Source organism: Ovis canadensis, chromosome 14 (assembly GCF_042477335.2).
Source record: "Ovis canadensis isolate MfBH-ARS-UI-01 breed Bighorn chromosome 14, ARS-UI_OviCan_v2, whole genome shotgun sequence".
Lineage (NCBI taxonomy): Eukaryota > Metazoa > Chordata > Mammalia > Artiodactyla > Bovidae > Ovis > Ovis canadensis.
In genome coordinates, this window is record NC_091258.1 from 72496946 (window position 1) to 72520835 (window position 23890).

General features: G+C 39.8%; 1 protein-coding gene and 1 pseudogene across 7 annotated transcripts in view; one reads left to right on the plus strand and one right to left on the minus strand.

The window, feature by feature from the left end:
• Window positions 1-21913, plus strand: part of LOC138419166 (zinc finger protein 347-like) — a 74823-nt gene extending 52910 nt beyond the window's left edge. For 4 of the 7 annotated variants that reach the window (XM_069551547.1, XM_069551546.1, XM_069551544.1 and 1 more), the window contains 4 exons: window positions 1654-1732; window positions 3023-3105; window positions 7431-7557; window positions 19619-21913. In XM_069551547.1, the coding sequence (XP_069407648.1) occupies window positions 3091-3105; window positions 7431-7557; window positions 19619-21279 (1803 nt within the window). In that variant the 5' untranslated portion in view covers window positions 1654-1732; window positions 3023-3090 and the 3' untranslated portion in view covers window positions 21280-21913. Of the gene's footprint in view, window positions 1-1653; window positions 1733-3022; window positions 3106-7430; window positions 7558-18779; window positions 18917-19618 lie in introns of those variants that run through there. The other 3 variants (XM_069551549.1, XM_069551550.1, XM_069551551.1) reach the window with 2 other exon arrangements.
• Window positions 6201-6597, minus strand: LOC138418516 (ATP synthase F(0) complex subunit C2, mitochondrial pseudogene; annotated as a pseudogene).
• Window positions 21914-23890: the final 1977 nt, after the last annotated feature.

The window sequence follows — 23890 nt, forward strand, 5'->3', positions numbered from 1 at the left end:
GGAGCCTTGGGCTTGAGGGGCTGGTTCTAGCAGGTGTCCCCAGCATCCACTTCACTCCCTGGCTTTTGTTGGCTCTTTTAGCAGGCAGGCACCGTAGCGTAACAGGGAAAATCTCAGGTCATTTTTTGCATCAACTTTGGTATCATTGTGTACTTGGGGTTGCCAGTGCAGAAAGGTTCATGTGCATTTGGGAAGATACCAAGAGACTCTGGAGTATTTCCTTGGAAGATGCTGAGGTCTCAGTGGGCCATGTGCATCATTGGAATTATCCCTCTTTTTCATAGTCTTTGGAGATTTCGATGTTTGACCTGGATCACTCACTGTAAATGAAAATATGGTGTCTTGTGTCTGTGGATCCTTGGTGTCCTCTTTTGTATTTTGCCTCATGCATGAGCTATCAGGGCTTGGAATGCTTTGTGTTTGTGTAAGAGGGTTAGAGGCTCATTATGGGCTCTGTGGACACTCTGTTGGATACCATGAAAGTTTGTAAGTTTGTTTGTGTCCTGCTGGGAAAATAGGAGTACTAAGGTTAAGATCACAGAATGCTTGTTATAAGGTGGTCCTGCTCGGTAGGGATCTCTGGGCCCAGCCTGAGAAAAGTCATAAAAGTCGCGTGATGTAGGGGAGGATGGCTCCAAAAAGTCAGAGGGCAATGATGCCACAGTGATCTGCAGCCTGGAGGCTTGTCCTCTAGAAGATGCAGCTGCAACTGTCTTGCTGCCAGGCTGGGTTCTGTGTTATCCACTCCTGTCCCTCCCAATATAATCACACATACAGGCACAGTACAGAAAACACGGAATCTTAACTGCACTGTTGGTGGTAATGTAAACGGTACTGCTGTGTTGGAAAATTAAATGGAAGTTCCTTAAGAAAGTAATAAAGAACAGGCCTACAGTCTGTCAAACCCATTTCTGACAGATATCCAAAGGAAAAGCAATCAGTTTTTCAGGGATATGTCCACATTCCCATGAGTGTGACTGGATTTGCAGTAGCGAAGGCATAGACACAGCCCAGATGTCTTTTGACAAAAGAATACGTTCCAAAAGTGTGGTATAGAAATACTAATTGTATACTGTATATTCATGAACTATTTTTTCTCTGTATGTCAATATAAAAATCAAGGATCCTGCATTTATGCCAGAATGAATGAACCTAGAGAACATTATGCCAAGTGAAATAAGCCTGACAAAGGAGGACAGACCCTATGTGGAAACTAGACCTGTCATACTCATAGAGCCATCAAGTAATAAGGCTTTACCAGGAGGTTGGTGGAGGGGGAAATGGGGCACTGGTAGTGAAAAAGTAGAGATTTTCCGTTGTAAAATAAGTAAGTTCTGGGGATCTGAGGTACTGCGTGCTGCCGGTAGTGTTTCTATATCCTTGAAATTTGCCCAGAGAGAAATAATACAGTGTAGTCACAGGTGGAAGTGTAACTTCCTCGACTATAATAATTATTCAGTGTATGAGTCTATCACATGATCACTTTGTACACAGTACATTTATACCATTTCTGTTAGTTGCACCTTAGTAAGTCTGGGAAAGGAAAAGAGAGTGGTGGTGGAGGGGGGGGGTGGTTGCTTTTCTCCTCTGAATGGTGCTCAGTCCCAGGCTTCACGTTTCATTGATGACGTATTTTGCATACACATGTGCCAGAGTCCAGCTCCAGCAGCCAGGGAATCAGCCTGAAGAGATGAGCGGTGTCAGCGTAGAATGATGCATCCTTTGACTCAAGGTATGGGGCTGCATGTTTATTTCAAGCATCAGGTTCTCTTTTATACTTTGACAAAAGCACTAAGTCAGAGGTTTAGAATTTTCAGTTTCCCCTCACCCAGATTTATTGTCTCGATAAAACATTGTGGCCCTTCAAACAGAGTTTCTGCTTCAGGGATTCTCTCAGAATCCTGTTTACTTTAACTTGTGATTACATTGTAACTCATGCTTATGTCTCCGCTGCAAACCACATTGCTCAGTTTATTTCTTATCTTTCTAAATCCTGTTTGCCCCTAGCATCCTAAGTTCACTATCTCCTAAAAAGGCTTCTCACTATTAATATCTCTGAAATTCCTAATCTGTATAAGCTATAGTAAAACACGCTAGCACTACCACATTCCTTAAATTTTTAGCTTCTAAATATTCTTAATTATTCCTAAACACTAAATTTGGCAAACTTCCATTGCCATAAACATTTCCCTCACAAATAGGTCTCAGATGAGAATCCTTCCCGTGGCCTCAAGCTGTGGCCTACGTGCTCATCCTTGAACACTCTTGTAAAGATCCTTGAACAAATGTCAATGGTTAACTTTATGGATTATTCTCTGGGCACAACTGCTAAAGGCTTTGTGCCTTCCCATTCTCCTCTCAAGGACAATAAGCACCTTAACATTCTTTTCAGTCAGCTCAACCGAGCAAAGGAAAAAACAAGTCAGAATCATAAGACCTCACTCCTTCATCCCGGGTCCGTGTCTATGGAACAAGGAGAGGGGGTTGGGGCCGTGCCTCCATTTTGTCAGTAATGCCTAACGCGGCTCCCGAAACACATGTTTTGTACCCTCTGACCAGAGATTCCCCTTCAGGTAGTTTGCGTTGGTCCACAGCTTGAGAATGTTTAAGATGGCCCAGTTGATTCCAGTCTGGATCCCTCACGGAGCATCAGGACTCTTGAGTCCTCCCAGTCCTGAGGGCTGAGATCTGGGCTGAGGAGGGGATGCTCTGTTCTGAGTGGGGGTGGATCAGGACCTGCTGTGTGACCTGAAGGAGATTGCCTGGTCAGCGGAGGTACCTCTTGCTGCTGTGTACATGAGGCCTCAGCAGGAGGGGAGTGTGATCCAAGGGAAAGTGTGGGAAAGTCCCATGTTGGTCTCTCTGCGGAAGTTGACTGTCCTGAGTCCCTCCTGAGACAGTGGCCACAGGGGACTGTCTGTTCCTCATGGTGAGGGCTTCCCTGTGTGTGTGTGGTTGGGGCTCAGGAAGGGGATGTGTTGACTCTTAGCATTAAGCAGCATGTTTTCAATTTTCATGATAGACCTCTGAAGACTCGTGTTGCCTGAGGAAGCCCTGAAGTTAAGGAAGAGGAAAGAAAAGGAGTGAGGCATGGCTCTTTCTCAGGTAAGGTCATATTTAGTCTATCCTTCCTGAAATGCCCTTCTCTGGACTTGCTAATCGTGTCTGACTCTGGAGTGTCCTGTGTGACTCCTGTACATGCACACTCACCCGGGGCCTTCCCTCTGGCCCTGTCGTCTCCACTTAGATCCTGTCTCCCCATAGAGTTGATCCTGTTTTTTTTTTCCTCCTTTAATCTGTCAGAGTAGTGTGTCATATTAATTGATATTTGTATGTTGACTTCTCCTTGCCTTATATGAATAAAATCCATTTGGTCATGGTGTCAGATCTTTTTATTTATTTATTTAAATTATTTTAATTGAAGGATAATTGCTTTACAGAAGTTATTTTCTGCCAAACTCCAACATGAATCAACCATAGGTATACATATGTCCCCTCCCTCCCATCTTCCTCCCTATCCCACCCATGTAGGTTGTTAGAGAGCCCCTGTTTGAGTCCCTGAGTCAGTTAGCAAATTCGCATTGGCTCTCTACTTTATATATGGTAATGTAAGTTTCCATGTTACTCTCTCCATACATCTCACTCTCTCCTCCCCTCCCACCTCCATCTGTTCTCTGTGTCTGTTTCCCCAGTTCTTTTTAATATATGTTAAAGTTGGTTTGTAAGTATTTTAATTTTGCATCAGTATTCGTCAGGGGTATTGGTTTCTAGTTTTCCTTTCTTGTGTCTTTGGGAAGTCAGCAAACTATTAGAACCGTGCTTGCTCCATAGAATTAGCAGTATTAGTGGTAATTCTTCTGTAAATGTTTGGTAGATTTTGGTCCTGTATTTTTCTTAGAGGTTTCTGACTACTTTTTAAATCTCTCTAGTTATCATGGGCTTCCCTGGTGACTCAAATCATAAAGAATCTGCCTGCAATGCAGGAGACCCAGGTTCTATCCCTGGGTCAGAAGATTCCCTGGAGAAAGGAATGGCTGTCTAGTCCAGTATTCTTGTCTGGAGAAATTCCGTGGACAGAGGAGCCTTGTGGGCTACAGTCCGTGAGGTCACAAAGAGTCAGACACGACTGAGTGGCTATCACGTTCACTTTCAACACTTCTCAATTTTTTTATTTCTTAATAAGTAAAATAGTTTGTATGTTTCTGAGAATTTGCCAGTATCTCCTATATTCTGTCATTTATAGGTATTATCAGTCATAGTACTTCCTTATCTTTTTGACCTCAGTTGTGATCACTCCTGTTTCATATCTGTTTTCAGTTATTTAAATCTTTTTTCTCTTTTCTTTAGTCAAGGTGAGGTTTTCCTATACAGTTTTTTCAAAATATCAACTCTTGGTTTGTTGATTTTTATATTTTTCTACTTTCTATTATATCTCTGGTTTAATCTTTCTTATTTACATGTTTCCTTCTGCTAAACTTGAGTTTAGTTTGTTTTCTGTTTTCTGCTTCCTAGAGGTCTAAAAATAGGTTTCAGATTTAAGATCTTTTCTTTTTTTTACTGTAAGCATTTTACAGCTCAGACTTTATTAGTACAGTGTTCTCTGTGTGTTATAAATTTTGTAATGTCTTTTCATTTTCATCCATGTGTTTAAAAATTTCCATGTGATTTTTTTTCTTAGACCCATTTGTGGTGTAAGAGTGAATTGTTTAATGTCCACATGTGAGGAATTTTCTTTTTTTCTTGTGTTTATTTCGTTGTTGTTAGGGAAGATACTGTTATGGTATCAGTCTCTTAAAATGGTTAGTTTTGGCCTAACATGTGGTCTCTCATAGAGAATGTTTTCTGTGTCCTTGAGATACATGTGTTTTATGCTTTTGTTGGGCCATGTGAGCTGTAGATGCCTGTTCAATGTTTGCTTCATTTTTCTGAGATATCTAATATTAGATGTATATATATTTTTACTTGTTACAGCTTTTTGGTAAATTGACAGTTTTATCATTATACAATATTTATCTCATTGCACTTTTTTTTTCCTTCAGTTTATTTTGTCTGATATAACAGTCTCCCCTGCTCTCTTTAGGATGGACTGTCTTCTTCCATTCTTTCACTTTTCATCTTTCCATGTCCTTAGGTTTGTGAGTACTACCTGTTTCAGCTCTGACAAACTCTGTGTCTCCTGCCCTGGGTTTTTCCTCCTGTTACTTCTAGTGGCCTCTTCTCCTGTGCATCGTACGGTGGTGAAAGACAGGCACCCTGGACAGCTCCTTTCATGCCACTGTAATTTCAGAAGGAATATATTGAATATTTCCCTCCTATCATGATGTTCCTTGAGATAGTCTTGCTTAATAACTATATTTTTTTCCATATTATTTTTTGCCATGATTTTTAATTCTCCAAGAAGTTTTTTTACTTTGCTGTTGTGATAATTTTTTTTGGTCATAATCTAATGACTCTTCTAATTTCAAATCACTGTTTTATTAATGGAAAAAAAGCAAAGAAAGTCTTTGGCTTCTGTTAATGCCTTGCTATGTAAATCTAAATGGATAAAATTATATTTGTATCTTTGTATATGGTAATTTTATTATGAATTGAGTTTAAGTATTTTTTTTTTTAATGTTTTTACCAGTTTTCTTTTGGTACCCTAGTATAGAATCCTGTTGACAAACTCAGCTGAGTTCAAAGGATACATTTTTATCGTCTGAAAGATACTGAAACACATGTGAATAAAAGGATGATATAAAATTGTCCAAGAAATCTGTCAAAAGATGAATCCTCTCATATCAGTTAATTTTTTATAGATAAGCATGCATGCATGTGCAAGTCTGTGGTTTAGATAGAAGACATCATGATTTAAAAACTACATATCACCTTTTCTTTTCAGTTGAAATTATATTATCAGTATAATCTGTGGCCTTGAAATTTTCTAAACCATCCTGTTAGTGTTTTAAGTAGTAAATTACTAAGAGTTGTGTTTCTGTATTCACGTCTGTAATGACCTTTCATGCCATTCCACATTGTTCACCTTCGACTTTTTTTTTGTCATATTAATACAATATTTATTTGTTTTCCTTCTGTCAAAGCCTGAGCCCACCACTTTCCCCAGGCTGCCTGGGGAGTTCCAGGAAAGGGGACATATAGGGCAGACACAGGAGAAAGAACTATGGGAGGTGGAAAGAGCTCCTTCACATCGTGAAGATGAGCTAGACCGCCATCAGCCAAAAGAGCCCCATGGCTTTTGAGAGGGCCAAGCCCGTGGCGTAGAAGAGCTACTGTTTCAGAGAAGGGTTCCTGGCATAACAGTGATGAAGCTCCCAAACACAGTCCCACTTCCAGCCCTGGAGCCAGCCACCCCTGCTATGGCAGCTCCAGCTCCAGGGAACGTGGCTGCTTTGTCAAAGTCCTTTGAAATGGCACTGGTTTGGAAGCTGTGGCTAGGAATGTGAGATGGTCTGGGGACCTGGGACTGCCAAGCTGCTGTGGCTCTCATGGGTCAGTGTCTCCAGCCCTTCACCACCACTGCGGACAGTGATCACTCAACAGGGGGGAGGTTCTCCCGATCAGGGAGGGTGTAGAGACTAATTTGGCACAGGTGTCCATTTTCAAGGGATGAAGGCTGGGGGCCCGAGAGCTGCTCCCCCTGCAGAGAACACAGAGGGCAGGGTAGAGGCTCACCTTGGATTTCTTTCAAGTTTTCTTTAGGAGCCCTCTGTCAAAGGACATGTAATGTTGTCTGTATTACTTCACTGTTAGATGCTTAAGCTTCAGTTGCTGAGCCCAAGCTTCTGAGTTCAGGTGCTTCATGTAACATTTCTTACCTTCTTGATCTGATTGAAGTTTCTCAGAGTGTCTGTGACACAGGTCTTCTTCTGTAAGGTGGGAACACATGGTTCTTTAATGAGCTATTATACTGATGAAATGTTCTTGCCTATAAAGTACTTATTTAATGTTTAGAGTAATATTACAGTAATTTAGAGTAACAGGAAGCCTTCAGACACTTTTGGTCCATGCTGCTGTTATCAACATCATACCTGAAAATTTTGACCTTTCCATTAAAAGTGCCGTGGACTTTGTCATCTCTGAAGACACCACTCATGCTGTACCTCATTGAGATAATGAGTTGCGCTCACTGGCTATAACATAATATCTGACACTTCTGTATAGCCAAAACAGTGTTGAGCTTTATTTTTATATATTTCATGGATTTTGAACAATGGTGAAAAACGCATATTAATTGGAGAATCTCATAAGGTCTTGGCAAAAAGCATAAGAAATTAAAATTAGAGATCCATAATTTCTCCTGATATCCCTGCAGGGATCTGTTAGAACACATACTTCAACCAAGTCAATCCTTGCCCCTTACTGCCCTTTCTCTTTTGCATGAAAATGAGAACTTTTCATGGCCCTTTTGGTGACATGTGGTTTCATTTCAGGAACGACTGACCTCTGAGGACGTGGCCATCGAATTCACTCCGGAGGAGTGGGAATTCCTGGACCCTGCTCAGAGGGCCTTGTACAGGGACGTGATGCTGGAGACCTATAGGAACCTGCTGTCTGTGGGTGAGGATGACTTCCTTCCAGAGCTGCCGTAGGGTATCTGCATTTTCCCTGTGTGCCCGTTGGGAGGCCCTGATGTCTTTCATGTGAGAGTTCTGGTGACTGGGGCATGACACAGCTTCACAAGGTTAAACTGACCCTCTTCAGATGCTGTGTCTTGTCCCAGAGCTTAATTATGTACAAAGCTCACTGGCAAATATTAAAAAAAAAAAAACCAAAACACCCGATTTCCTATTTTCTTCTTTTTGACTTTTGCTCAGTGTTTTAAAAAATCCACAGCACTTAGATTTCTTTCTTCTGATAACGCTAAATATCTATTTGTTTGTTTTCGCTTGCTTGTTTACTTTTTTTGGCTGCACCATTCTGCCTGTGGGATCTTAGTTCCCTGACTAAGGATCAAACCTGCACTCCCTGCATTGGAAATGGAGAGTCTTAACCACTGGATCACCAGGGGAGTCCCAGAATTTCTGTTTCTGATCTGAATATTATCTCCACATTGGAGCCTAAGAAAAAGCTCTGGACAGTGGGAAGTTGCCGGGGTCCAGCCCCGGTGGATCCAGGGTGATTCAAACGTGGGGATGGACTCGGCATCCTGGAAAAAACGTATTTAATTACAGATATAGAGGGAGATTAGAAACAGATAGTGTAGTAGGAGAATTAGTGGAGAAAAGAGGCTGAATAACTGGTTTACATGGAATACCAGTCACCCCCTATGTAGGCCACAGGCGTCTTTCCATTCTTCCAAAGGAGAGGAGGCACTGAGGCCTCCCTGGTCTGATCTCAGAAGCCCAGGCAGAATTAGCAGGCTTGGTGAGTACCCACATTTTAGACGGTAATTCAGCCAGGAAAGCGGAGAGCAAGAAAGAAACAACACAGGGGAATCAATCTTTCCAGAAACTGATCCGATTTCTTTATTTTTCAGGTTTGTTTATATACCTTTTTGTTATACATAGGGATGAATACAGAGTCACGTGGGGGTCAGCAGACCTGACCCTTGTCACAATCAGGTGCTTCATATAAAATTATACAAAGGTCTTATGAGTTTCATCATCTTTTAGCCATGAGGTCTACTGACATTTTATGGCCCTTTCTGATACTGGTCAGTTAACCAGAAAACTTACTTTTCCAGGGGTGATTTTTTCTTAAATCAGGTGCCACCCTCCAAATAAAGTTGCATTCCTATAGGGTGAGGATGTAGTGAGTTACAATCAAGAAAGGAATTTACTTAGCCTAAGGTTTAACATGATTAATCTTAAAGGTTAATACTTACTTCTCCTATATGCTAGTTATATTCATTATAAGGACAGGAATATGGAGATTTAGCAGCAAGTATTGGCTCAACAAATGTAAACCCTTCACCAATGTTCCCCTTAAGATCTATTTTGTCTTAAGATAGTGATAAAGTTACATAGCATAGTGATTTATAGTGATTTATAACAAAGTACAGTGATCTATAACAAAAGAGAAGATTCATTAACTCAAAAAGTCTAGTATTGCTAACATCAAAAAACTACTATATTTCCTTTTCTATATTCCAAATACATTGATTAATATATTCCCAGGTGCCTAAGGATATGGAGGCCTGATGGCAATCATTGACTCATCAATGAGAAAAAGCCCTATGCTAATACTCCAAACTCTCTGTGCTGTTCATGGCTGAGAGGCTGTCACACAAGCTAGTCTGTCAGCAGAGAGGTTTGACCTGAGACATCCTTGTCACACCCAGGGCAGGGAATTAGCAGTAATTATTGGCACGACAAATGAAAAAACCCTTCACCAATATAATTCCTAATCAACCTACTAATACTATACTAATGATCTTCTAACTTCTCAAAAGAGTCTGTATTTAGAAAGTTTTAAAACATCCCGTGCCTCTCACAGTTGGGAGGCTGTAAACAATCACATGTGGCTGGACGAGCCTGATCAGGCAGGCCAGAGAACCTCCAGAGTTCGTAAGTTGAAACACTCTTATCACACCCAAGAATTTTTATTAACTGGAGCTCCTTCTCTGGGAGAAATGGTTATGGGGGAGAGCTCCCTGTAAAGTACTCTGGTTTTGGGGGCAGGCGCTCGGGAACAGGGTGTTTCCTGAGGCTTGATCATGCCTTTGCGTATTCCAAGCTTCCTTCCTCATGACCTTTGCCATGGGTGGAGTTCCTCACACTGGCTCCCAACAGGGAGTGATGTAAAAGTAAGCAAAACTACAACATATAAAGAAAAACGAGTATCTCAAAAGGGCTTTTTTTTTTCTGTTTAGGAGTGGGACAAGTTGGTGGATTCGATCCTCTGTGGTTGTTACTTAGGAAAATGTAAGAGTGGGTAGAGAGATCGTCTTTTTGATCCTAGATCCTATGAGGGGAGCATACGTGAATCTCACGGGCTCTTAGCTTGCCATCTGTAGGTTGAGAGCATGGTCCCATCTCAAGATGCTGTTATGTCTGACCTTCATGTTGTATTAGTTTTACTCTTGTGCTGCTCTACCCAGTCTGGGAATGTCAACTGTTCCTGATGTTCCATTCTCCTTACTTTGTATCATTTTACTTCTTCAATTTTCTTGAAATATATTCCTGAGGGTCTGAAATTATATCTGGTTTCCTTGCCGTGATAATCCACCTATGTTTAGTTGGCAGCTTCTGGTGAGTCTCTGTGGAGTGGATTTAGTAGGTTACAGAAAACTGTGATGGAGACACTATTCCTAATGTTATTTTCTTGCTCTGTACAAAGTCACCACTTGAAGCTATCCAGTAGAGTGGTCAGTATGTTCTAGGATGATGAGAGAGAAAGTATCACGAGAGCCTGATACATCTTTCCACGTTATTTTCTGGCTTTGGAGACTCTGTCAAGGGCACCAAGACAGTGTTGTTCATATGTGTCAAGGACCATATGTTTTAGCCTCTGTAAATGGTATGGGAATTTATCCCAGGACAACTTTGTCCAAGTTCACATTCTCATATCTATGGGGCTATTGGGTGCACTGTTGTTCTGTTCATTGTAGGTATTTTTTTTATCATTGAGTTCAAATTTCTGTGTTACTCTTAGTGTTTCTGTTTTGTATTTGCAATGCGTTGGATGGTTGATTGGGGAATGGTCCCTATGGTGGAACTGGTGATCAGTCCCTCTTAAAATTCTTTATATATTCTTTGTACTCAACTTACTATCAGATGTATGATTTCCACATATTCTCTTTTACTGTTGTCTTTTCAAACTCACTGCACTTTAATGCAGAGTAGTTTATAATTTTGATATAGTCCAATTTATTAATATCTGGTTTTATTTTGTGGCCTGTGCTTTTGGTGTTATATCTGATAAATCATTTGTGGGTCTAATTTCCAGAAACATTTCCTGCATGTTTACTTCTAGGAGTTTTATACATTTGGGACTTAGGTTTAGGTCTTTGAACCATTTTGAGTTCATTTTTGTCTGTAGTATAAGATAATGTCCCAAGTAAATACTTTGGCTGGTGGGTATTCAGTTTTGTCAACATGTCTTGTTTCATAGACTGCTTCCCCCATTTAGTAGTTTTTACACCCTTGTGAAACATCTGCTGAACATCTCCACAAGAGGTGTTTTTGTTGTAACCATTCTTTTTAGGTATGCTGCTGCTGCTGCTGCTAAGTCACGTCAGTTGTATCTGACTGTGCGACCCCACAGACGGCAGCCCACCAGGCTCCTCCGTCCCTGGGATTCTCCAGGCAAAAACACTGGCGTGGGTTGCCATTTCCTTCTCCAGTGCATGCATGCATGCATATCAAGTCGCTTCAGCCATGTCTGACTCTGTGCGACCCAACAGATGGCAGCCCACCAGGCTCCTCTGTCTCTGTGATTCTCCAAGCAAAAACACTGCGTGGGTTGCCATTTCCTTCTCCACTTTTTAAGTATAGTTAATTTACAATGTTGTGTTTCAGGTTTACAGCAGTTTACAAGATACTCAATATAGTTCCCTGAGCTATATCGTTGGTTCTTATTATCTATTTTGTATATACATTAGTTTGTAAGTATTCAGACTCTTAATTTATCTCTCCCTTTGCTGCCCCCATCACCATCCTGTACTATCGCCTTTGGTAACCATAAGTTTGTTTTCATTCTGGTGAGTTTATTTTGTGAGTAAGTTCATTTGTATCATTTATTTCGGTTCAACGTATAATATCCTATGATGTTTGTCTTTCTCTGTCTGATTTCACTTAGAATAATCCCTAAGTCTGTCTGTGTTGCTGCAAAAGGCATTACTTCATTGTGTTTTATGCTGTGGAGGTGGCAACCCACTCCAGTGTTCTTGCCTGGAGAATTTCATGGACAGGGGAGTCTGGCAGCTGCAGGTCATGGGGTCTTAAAGAGTTGGACACGGCTGAGCTACGTTCACTTCACAATATTCCCTTGTATATATGTACCACATATTCTTTATCCCTTTGTCTGTCAGTGAACATTTATGTTGCTGCCGTGTTTTGGCTGGTATAAATAGTGCTGCCAAAAACATTGGGGTGCATGTATCATTTTGAATTCGTTTTCATCCTTTCTGGATATATGCCCAGGGTTGGAATTGCTGGTTCATGTGATAGCTCTATTTTTAGTTCTTTATGGAATCTCCATGCTATTCTCCAAAGTGGCAGTACCAATTTATGTTCCTTCCAACAGTGTAGGAGGGTTCTCTTTTCTCCACACCCTTTCAAGCATTTATTGTTTGTAGATTTTTTGATGGTGGTCATTCTGACCAGTGTGAAGTGATACATTTTTGTGGTTTTGATTTGCATTTCTCTCATAAGTAGAGACGTCAAACATCTTTTCAGGTGACTGTTGGTCATCTGTTTGTCTCCTTTGGAGAAATATCTGTTTTGATCTTCTGCCCATTTTTTATTGGGTTGTTTGTTTTGATATTAAGCTGTATGAACTGTTTGTTTATTTTGGAAATTAATCCCTGATAGGTAGCATCATTTGCATATTTTATAGGCTCCTAGTCCAAAAGTTGAATTTTTGTTCTTTTTTTGGTTTCCTTTGCTTTGCAAAAAGGTTTTAAATTTAATTAGGTCTCATTTGTTCGATTTTGCTTTTATTACCCTGACTCTAAGAGATAGATTCAAAAAAATTTTGCTGACATTTATGTCAGTGTTTTGCATTTGTTTTCCACTATGAATTTTACAGTATCTGATCTTGCATTTAGATGTTTTACACATTTTGAGTTTATTTTTGTATGTGGTGTTAGAGAATGTTGGAGTTTCATTCTTTTTCATGTAACTATCCATTTATCCCAGCATCACTTATTAAAGAGACTTCTTCATTCTATATTCTTTCCTCCTTTGTTATAGAATAATTGACTCTAAGTAAATTGGTTTATTTCTGGGTTTTCTGTCCTGTTCTACTGATCTGTGTTTCTGTTTTGTGCCATCATCATACCACTTCCCTGGTGGCTCAGATGGTAAAGCCATCTGCTTGCAATGCAGGAGACCCAGGTTCAGTCCCTGGGTCAGGAAGATCTGCTGGAGAAGGAAATGGCAACCCATTTCAGTATTCTTGCCTGGAAAATTTCATGGACAGAGGAACCTAGTAGTCTACAGTCAATGGGGTCACAAAGAGTTGGACATGACTGAGCGACTTCACTCTCACTTTGTTGACTGTCAGTTGGTAGTATAGTCTGAACTTAGGGAACATGATTCCTCCAGCTCTGTTCTTCTTTCTCAAGATCATTTTAGATACCAGAGTCTTTTGTATTTCGGTACAAATTAAGTATTTGTTTTATGAAATATGTCATTGTTAATTTGAGAAGGGTTGCATTGACTATGTAGATTGCCTTGGATAGTATGATCATTGTGACAGTGTTACTTCTTTCAATCCAAGAACATGGTATATGTTTGTGCCATCTGTTTGTGTCATCTTTGGTATCAGTCATCAGCATCTTATAGTTTTATGAGTACAGTTCTTTTGACTTTTTAGGTAGGTTTATTCCTTAGAATTGTATTCTTTTCTCTGAGATGGTGAATGGGATTGTTTCATTAATTTCACTTTCTGACATATCCTTGTTAGTGTATAGAAATGCAGCAGTTTTCTATATATTTTGTATCCAGCAAGTTTACTCTGTTCGTTGATGAGGTCTAGTAGTCATCTGGTGGCATCTTCGGGATTTTCTGTGTGTAGCATCATAGTGACAGTTTTACTTCTTCTTTTTTTTTTTTTTTTACCTTGAATTCGTTTTATTTATTTATTTATTTTTCTGATTGTTGTGGCTAGGACTTCCAAAAATATGTTGAATAAAAGTGGCAATAATGAATATTTTTGTCTTATTGATGTTGTTAAGGGGAGTGCTTTCAGTTTTTCCCTGTTGAGTATGATGATGTTAGCTGTGTGTTTGACATATGCAGTCTTAATTATGTTGAGGTAGGGTGGCTGGAATCAAGATTGCCGGGAGAAATATCAATAACCTCACATATGCAGATGACACCACCCTTATGGCAGAAAGTGAAGAGGAACTAAAAAGTCTCTTGATGAAAGTGAAAGAGAAGAAAGAAAAAGTTGGCTTAAAGCTCAACATTCAGACAATGAAGATCATGGCATCTGGTCCCATCACTCCATGGGAAATAGATGGAGAAACAATGGAAACAGTGTCAGACTTTATTTTTGGGGGGTTCCAAAATCACTGCAGATGGTGATTGCAGCCATGAAATTAAAAAACGGTTACTCGTTGGAAGAAAAGTTATGACCAACCTAGACAGCATATTCAGAAGCAGAGACATTACTTTGCCGACTAAGGTCCGTCTAGTCAAGGCTATGGTTTTTCCAGTAGTCATGTATGGATGTGAGAGTTGGACTGTGAAGAAGGCTGAGTGCCGAAGAATTGATGCTTTTGAACTGTGGTGTTGGAGAAGACTCTTGAGAGTCCCTTGGACTGCAAGGAGATCCAACCAGTCCATTCTGAAGGAGATCAGCCCTGGGATTTCTTTGGAAGGAGTGATGCTAAAGCTGAAACTCCAGTACTTTGGCCATCTCGTGCGAAGAGTTGACTCATTGGAAAAGACTTTGATGCTGGGAGGGATTGGGGGCAGGAGAAGAAGGGGACGACAGAGGATGAGATGGCTGGATGGCATCACTGACTGGATGGATGTGAGTCAGAGTGAACTCCGGGAGCTTGTGATGGACAGGGAGGCCTGGCGTGCTATGATTCATGGGGTCACCAAGAGTCGGACACGACTAAGCGACTGAACTGAACTGAACTGAGGGTCCATCTGTGCTGACTTTCTGATTGGTTTTTATCATAAATGGCACTTGAATTTTGTCAGAACCTTTTCTGCGTCTATTGATGATCATATGGTTTTAGTCTTCGACTGTTTCTGTGGTGTATCATAGTGATTAACTTGTGGATATTGAGAAATCTTGCATCCCTGCACTAAATCCCATTTGATCGTGGTATGATCCTTTAATGTCCTTTAATGTGTTAGTAACTGTTTGAATCTCCTCTTTTGAATTCAGGGAAGGCCTAGGAGAATAAAGCCTTTTTCTACAAAAAAGAGTTGGATGCCTCAGAAAGGCTTTTGTAACTGGGAAGGTCTTCCAGAGTCAGTGTCAATCCCTCCTTTCCTTTGATACTCCTCAATCTTGAGATGACCATGTGTGGAAGAAGAAATGAAATAAATGTCCAATAGAGAGGTTAATCATACTTGGCAGAGGAACCCAGGTTTAGATAGCCTTTTCCTGGATTTTCCTTCTGATTTCTGCTAATAAGATTATTACACAATATCCTGGAATATTGTGTATGTTTTTCTTGAATATAAGCATTCCATTGTAACTTACAAAATCACAGTTGGATATATTACATTTTAAATAGTATAACAGGTATTATTCTGCTTTCTCCATATATCACTTTGAAAATGTCTCTTGTTTCTGTCCCATACCCATAGTATAATGCCCATAAACTTGCTGAACTGGTTCTTTTCTTTTAAGTTCAACATATTAGTTTGCCCTCTCAGTTATTTTCACAGAGACATGCAGTCACAAGCTGATATCTGACATAAACCTGTGTGCCCTATGCTCTACGCAGGCCCTTGCTTAGTCCTGACCAGTCCTCACATAGTACCTTGTTATGATTGGAAACATTATTCTTACCTATCACGTCCCTCCACCTTCTACATACTCTCACTGTAAAGATAATCTCTGATCATTTATTGAACATGTTTCTCAGGACATGACCTAAATCACTCTGTGCATCCATGATAACTCACAGCCCATTCTGAGATAGGACGGTTGAATAATAGTTAAACAGACTACGTCTGTCTTGTATCTTCCTTGATATTTTCTTTCAAGTTGGTTTGATCCCCGAGTCAAGAAGATCCCATGGAGAAGGAAATGGCAACTCACTCCACTATTTTTGCCTGGGAAATCCCGCCTGGAAAATCCCATGAATGGAGGAGCCTGGTAGGCTGCAGTCCATTCGGTCACTAAGAGACTGAATGACTTCACTTTCACCTTTCACTTTCATGCATTGGAGAAGGAAATGGCAACCCACTCTAGTGTTCTTGCCAGGAGAATCCCAGGGACGGGGGAGCCTGGTGGGCTGCTGTCTGTGGGGTCGCACAGAATTGGACACGACTGAAGCGACTTAGCAGCAGCAGCAGCAGCAGTCTACTTATTTGGTGGGTGGTCATGTTTACAAATAAGTATTCTCAGTCGTCCCAGTAGGTTCAGATTCATATCCTGGTTCTCTTACCAGTTTGTGGGCCAATTGGATGTGTCTCCCTCTCTGATTAGAGAAAAACATGTTAATTTACCTCAAGCCTTTTAAAGCAAATTAGTGCTGTCAGTAGTACATGTTTTATAGTAAATACTCAAAATTTATTTGTTTAAAAAAGGTAATATCTATATTCTGTCATGTTCTTTATGATACGACTTCATCTACATTATATCTTTTCTTAATATAAATTTATTTACTTTCATTGGAGGTTAATTACTTTACAATATTGTATTGGTTTTGCCATACATCAACATGAGTCCACCACAGGTATACACGTGGTCCCCATCTTGAACCCCCCTCCCTCCTCCCTCCCCGTACCATCCCTCTGGGTCATCCCAGTGCACCAGCCCCGAGCATCTAGTATCATGCATCAAACCTGGACTGGCGATTTGTTTCATATATGATATTATACATGTTTCAATGCCATTCTCCCAAATCATCCCACCCTTTCCCTCTCCCACAGAGTCCAAAAGCCTGTTCTATACATCTGTCTCTCTTTTGCTGTCTCGCATACAGGATTATTGTTACCATCTTTCAAATTCCATATATATGCGTTAGTATACTGTATTGTTGTTTTTCTTTCTGGCTTACTTCACTCTGTATAATAGGGTTCAGTTTCATCCACCTCATTAGAACTGATTCAAATGAATTCTTAATGGCTGAGTGATACTCCATTGTGTATATGTACCACAGCCTTCTTATCTGTTCATCTGCTGATGGACATCTAGGTTGCTTCCATGTCCTGGCTATTATAAACAGTGCTGCAATGAACATTGGGGTACACGTGTCTCTTTCAATTCTGGTTTCCTCAGTGTATATGCCCAGCAGTGGGATTGCTGGGTCATAAGGCAGTTCTATTTCCAGTTTTTTAAGGACTCTCCACACTGTTCTCCATAGTGGCTGTACTAGTTTGCATTCCCACCAACAGTGTAAGAGGGTTCCCTTTTCTCCACACCCTCTCCAGCATTTATCGCTTTTAGACTTTTGGATCCCAGCTATTCTGACTGGTGTGAAATGGTACCTCATTGTGGTTTTGATTTGCGTTTCTCTGATCATGAGTGATGTTGAGCATTTCTTCATGTGTTTGTTAGCCATCTGTATGTCTTCTTTGGAGAAATGTCTATTTAGTTCTTTGGCCCACTTTTTGATTGGGTCGTTTATTTTTCTGGAATTAAGCTGCAGGAGTTGCTTGTATATTTTTGAGATTGTTTGTTTGTCAGTTGCTTCTTTTGCTATTATATTCTCCCATTCTGAAGGCTGTCTTTTCACGTTGCTTATAGTTACCTTTGTTGTGCAGAAGCTTTTAAGTTTAATTAGGTCCCATTTGTTTATTTTTGCTTTTATTTCCAATATTCTGGGAGGTGGGTCATAGAAGATCCTGCTGTGATGTATGTCGGAGAGTGTTTTGCCTACGTTCTCTTCTAGGAGTTTTATAGTCTCTGGTCTTCCGTTTAGATCTTTAATCCATTTTGAGTTTATTTTTGTGTATGGTGTTAGAAAGTGATCTAGTTTCTTTCTTTTACAAGTGGTGATCAGTTTTCCCAGCACCACTTGTTAAAGAGATTATCTTTAATCCATTGTATATTCTTGCCTCCTTTGTCAAAGATAAGATGTCCATAGGTGCATGGATTTATCTCTGGGGTTTCTATTTTGTTCCATTGATCTATATTTCTGTCTTTGTGCCAGTACCTACTGTCTTGATGACTGTGGCTTTGTAGTAGAGCCTGAAGTCAGACAGGTTGAGTCCTCCAGTTCCATTTTTCTTTCTCGAGATTGCTTTCGCTATTCAAGATTTTTTGTATTTCCATGCAAATTGTGAAATTATTTGTTCTAGCTCTACATTATATCTTCTTAAAATTTTATTTATTTTTTAATTGAAGGCTTTACCGAATTTTGTTTTCTGTCAAACCTCAACTACATTATATCTTGTATGTGTTTCACTTGCAACATTTTTCAGCAATATTGTTTCTGACCCCAGTCAATAAATACACAAAGCACTCACTTTTTATTTATTATATTTTGGTGCCATTAAACTAGGTAATTAACAATAGTGCATGGCTAGAGATTAGCCTTCCTTGGTGGTTCAGTGGTAAAGAATTCAGCTGCTAATGCAGAAGATGCAGGTTTGATCCCTGAGTCAAGAAGATCCCATGGAGAAGGAAATGGCAACCCACTCCATTATTTTTGCCTGGGAAATCCTGCCTGGAAAATCCCATGAATGGAGGAGCCCGGTAGGCTGCAGTCCATGCAGTCACTAAGAGACTGAATGACTTCACTTTTACTTTTCACTTTCATGCATTGGAGAAGGAAATGGCAACCCACTCCAGTATTCTTGCCTGGAGAATCCCAGGGACAGAGGAGCCTAGTGGGCTGGCGTCTATGGGGTCACAGAGAATTGGACACGACTGAAGTGACTTAGCAGCAGTAGCAGGGATTAGCCTTCCTTGGTGGCTCAGTGGTAAAGAATTCACCTGCTAATGCAGAAGAGCAGGTTTGATCCCTGAGTCAGGAAGATCCCATGGAGAAGGAAATGGCAACCCACTCCACTATTCTTGCCTGGGAAATCCCATGGACAGAGGAGTCTGGTTCGCTACAGTCCACAGTGTCGCAAAGAGGCAAACACGACTGAGCGACTGAACAACAACATAGGTGGGGATTGCATTGTTTATTGGCTGTTAGAAAACTGGTGAATATTTTACGTCTTAATTTATGTGTCATTTACAGATGATGGTCTTTTAGCATGTATTCTGCAATACAGCTGACACATACTACTTGTTAACATTGTAAAATTCCTTTTCTTTTTGGGTACGTAGTTCTACAGCGGATTTAGAAAACTATGTTGTTTCAAAAAATTGTTTTAGTCATATTTTTCATTTGTTTTCAATTGTAAACAACCAATTATGAAAAGTTAATTATTAATTGGGTAAGCTTGGTTTTGGATTATTTATGTTACAATATATAATATATTGTTTAGAATTTATTTATGTACAGTAAGTTTGCAGAATACAATGATAGTGTAATATTTTTCATTTCAATTTGAGACAACTGTTGATTGATACGTTCCTAAGGGTCCTGGTAGAATAACACTCTGTTTCTGAGAGTTGGCAAAAGATTGTCCAATGTGAGTGTGTTTGGCATATGGTTTTTAAAACTAGGCTACCTTAATGGTGAATTTATGTTATGCTTTCTTAAGAATTCTATTCCTTTAGTGTTTCTAAATGCTTAAGGTCATCATTGTGGTGTTCCATAACTTGATGTAAGTATTACTTTTGGTGTAATATATATTCAACATGAAACATTTATTTTTGAATTATTGTGAGCAGGATACCTATGATTCTTTTTATCTTGTAGATATCTCTCCTACACATGTGATCAAGCATTTACAACCCAAAGTGAACAGTGGTAAACAAGAAACAATCCAAACATTGATGCTGGGAAGCTCTGAAAGCTGTGAAATCAAACATTTTCATCTTTGGGAAAGTCAGGAAAATATGTGTGACTTTGAGTATCAAGGGAGAGATGACAAAAGAAATTACAAAGGGACACCTATAAGCCTTAATGGAAATGTGCCTGATGGAAGAGATTCGCATGATAGAAAGGATGCAGACATCAACCCCTTTGGAAAGAGGTTGCGATTTAACTTTCAGGATAAACTGCAGATAGTTCAAACTGGCAGAATAATTTCTGAATATAATCAAGTTAAGAGTTCTGTCAACAACAGTTTCTCATTTTCACCAGTTCAAAGAATTCCTCCTTGTGTTCAAACCAGTGTTTCTAATATATATGGGAATGATTTTATGAATCCTTCAGGAATAACACAAGAACTCAAAGCACAGAGGGAAAAACCTTACAAATGTGATGAGTGTGGCAAGGCCTTTCATGTAAAGTCAACCCTTTTAAGTCATCAGACAGTTCATACTGGTGAGAAACCTTACAAATGTGATGAGTGTGGCGAGGCCTTTCGCCTAAAGTCAACCCTTTTAAATCATCAGACAGTTCATACTGGAGAGAAACCTTACAAATGTGATGAGTGTGGTAAGGCCTTTTGTGTAAAGTCAACTCTTTTAAGTCATCAGACAGTTCATACTGGAGAGAAACCTTACAAATGTGATGAGTGTGGCAAGGCCTTTCGTCTAAAGTCAAGTCTTGTAAGTCATCAGACAGTTCATACTGGTGAGAAACCTTACAAATGTGACGAGTGTGGCAAGGCCTTTCGTCTAAAGTCAAACCTTTTAAATCATCAGACAGTTCATACTGGTGAGAAACCTTACAAATGTGATCAGTGTGGCAAGGCCTTTCCTCTAAAGCCAACCCTTTTAAGGCATCAGACAACAGTTCATACTGGTGAGAAACCTTACAAATGTGATGAGTGTGGTAAGGCTTTTCCTGTAAAGTCAACCCTTATAAAGCATCAGACAATTCATACTGGTGAGAAACCTTACAAATGTGATGAGTGTGGCAGTGCCTTTCGTCTAAAGTCAATCCTTTTAAAGCATCAGACAATTCATACTGGAGAGAAGCCTTACAAGTGTGATGAGTGTGGCAAGGCCTTTCCTGTAAAGTCAACCCTTTTAATGCATCAGAAAGTCCATACTGGTGAGAAACCTTACAAATGTGATGAGTGTGGAAAAGTCTTTGGTCGAAAACCTCATCTTCAACGTCACAGGAGAATTCATACTGGAGAGAGTCCTTTCAGATGTAATAAGTGTGGCAAGTTCTTCAGTCGAAATTCACACCTTCAAAAACATCAGAGAATACATATAGAGAAACCTTTCAAATGTGATGAGTGTGGAAAAGTCTTTGGTCAAAAACCACATCTTCAACATCACTGGAGAATTCATGCTGGAGAGAGACCTTTCAGATGTAATGAGTGTGGCAAGTTCTTCAGTCGAAATTCACACCTTAAAAGACATCGGAGAATACATATAGAGAAACCTTTCAAATGTTTCAAGTGTGGAAAATCCTTTACTCAGGTCTCAGCACTCACTAAACATCAGAAAATCCATACATGAGGGAAACTCATGTGAATGTGGTATATGGTAGAAGTCTTCAAAATTCAAAGTTCAAAATTCACACCCTACTGTTGCTCAGAGAATTCATCCTACTGAGAAACCATACAAATATCATGAGTGTGGCAACATCTTAGGCTTCATGAGAAAATTCATACTGGATAGAAGCCAGATATATATGTATTGATTAGTCAGGTCTTTAGAACATGAATTCATTCTTGAAAGATTGCTCACCAATTTCACAAAAGTTAAAAAAAAAAAAAAAAAAACAACCCTATCCTCACATCTCACCAGTAGTATCAGAGTATTTATCCTGGAGAAAACACACAGCAATGTAATGTGTGTGGCAAGGATCTTACCCAAAAGTCACAAGATAGGAACATAGTGGGGCCATACTTCCCAGACTCAGTGGTTGTGGCAAATCCTTTACCTTTTTCACTCTATGCATTCTCTGATGACTTTAGTTCAGGTACTCAGCAACTGCAGTAAGTCCATATTTGAAGAGAAGCTATAGAGATCTTTTCGTGTAAAAGAAACCCGAATTCTGCCTCAGCAAATATGATTCTTTGGGACAGTAGTCCGCCATCTTTTTGGTCTCCTGGCTTACTGAATAAAGTCACTATTCCTTGCCCAACAAGTAGTCTCTCAGTTTATTGGCCTGTTGTGTGGTGAGCTCTAAGAGCTTGGCTTTGGTAATACATTGATCAAATGCATTTGCTACATGTGTTTCACGATGGTCTCTGGGAAGGAATCAGTGAGATGAAGGGACCGACTTTATTAGATACAACTCCTTCACATCCATGTTCCCTGGAAAAACACACAGTCTGAATTACAAAATGCAATAGTGTGTGTGAATTAGCAACAGGGAGGGGAGAAAATAATGTAAAACTAGGACATGACTCATCACGGTCAGTAGGATCAGGAAGCCCTTCCGTACATAGTCCAGCCTGTTGTAAAACATAATGTTCTACCAACTGACCTTGAACAGAGTAGGCAAGATGTTAAAAGTCCTGAGCTTTGCATAGGAGGAGAGGGACAGTTGCGTGGGACTGATGGTGTGCTAGGAACAATGCATAGAAATAGGGTCATGTTCTCCATTGGATAGAAATAACTGTTGTATCCATGATTAAAGAAGAGTTACTCTTACTTGTGGAAATTGAAGAGAGAGCTGTCACTGTCTTTGTAGACCTAGACCTGAGGAATGGATTCGACAATAAGAAGGAAGCAGGGGACCCAAGTCTCGAGTGAAACAAGGGTGCTTTATTTGCAAAAACGCATGTTTATATATCTTTACACAAGGCAACTTTAGGCAGTAAAAACATTGAACAAAAACAAAGCAAAGCAACTAGCAATCTTGAAAGGGCCAGAAAGCATTCCCTATCCTGAGGTAGAGGGACATAACTCAATAGATTACCTTTAAGTAAAAGGTCACTGAAGGGAATCCCAGCAGATGCTCTTTCTCATGACCTCAGTCCTGAGAACTTCATGCAGCTCTGCTCATTCCTGTTTTCCAGGAACTGATAAAGAATAGAGTCCTTGAGAATCGGCACACAAAAGAAGAAAATATCATGTTGAGTCCTTTAAAGTTGAATGTCCCCTGACAGTTCCCCCTTTTTTCCTTTGTCATAATTGGTGATGACTGTAGATACTTGTGTGAAAAAGGCCCTGAGCAAGTGAGTTTGTTTAGTTTGAACAATTTTAGTTGAAAGGCATCGGTATGTTACAGTTATAATCACCAGGATAATTATCAGCATTATAGTTCCAGATCAAATACTATGTGTAATGCCTTGAAACCATCTTTGAGGGTCTAGCCCAGATAAGTGATCAGCTAGCTGTTCAGCTAAGGTTTCCAAATTGTTGGAAGAGGGTAGACTCTTATAGAAGGTTTAAAGGGTTTCCTTTTGCAATAATTGTACATTTATGGAAGCAGTATTATGCATATCTTGCAAATGAAATTTGATTTTTTTCCCCAATTGTAAGCACTATGGTTGAACCGAAGAGAAGTGATACAAAATTAAGTAGAATTCCAATCACAATTTAATAATACTTGTTTTTATAAATCTATTAATTGATCTCCAACCCATTGGATGGCTGTTTTTAATTCCTGAATTTTATCTTGAACTTTTCATCTTTCTGAACCTGAGTGACCCATGTAGTATGAGCATCTTTAGTCCAATTTTGAATAAAGATTTGTGTTTGAACTGAAGTTAGTAAAGCAGTGTCTGTGACATCAGCAGTGGTGCAAATGGCTGTTGACCCCAAAATGCCAAGAATGAAGCATCTAATTAATCGCTTAGATCATCAGACTAATTTAGTGAGTAACTGGGAGGTAAGTCTTGCCATGGGACCCTCTTTCCAGGGTCGTTGGAGATTACTGGCAACCACAGACTACGTTGAGATCAAAGAATCAAAAGTGATTCGTTTTTTTAGAGAAATAGAGGAATTAAGTATACAATTTGCAATCTATAAAGTCACACAACATAAAGTCTTATTAAATTGTAAGTTTCCTATGGCGATAACAAAAGGAAGGGCAATGCAAGCTAGTATAAAATATGAATGATTATAATGGAATAGTTACTATGACTATGGTCCCTGTGAAATATCTAATCCAAGT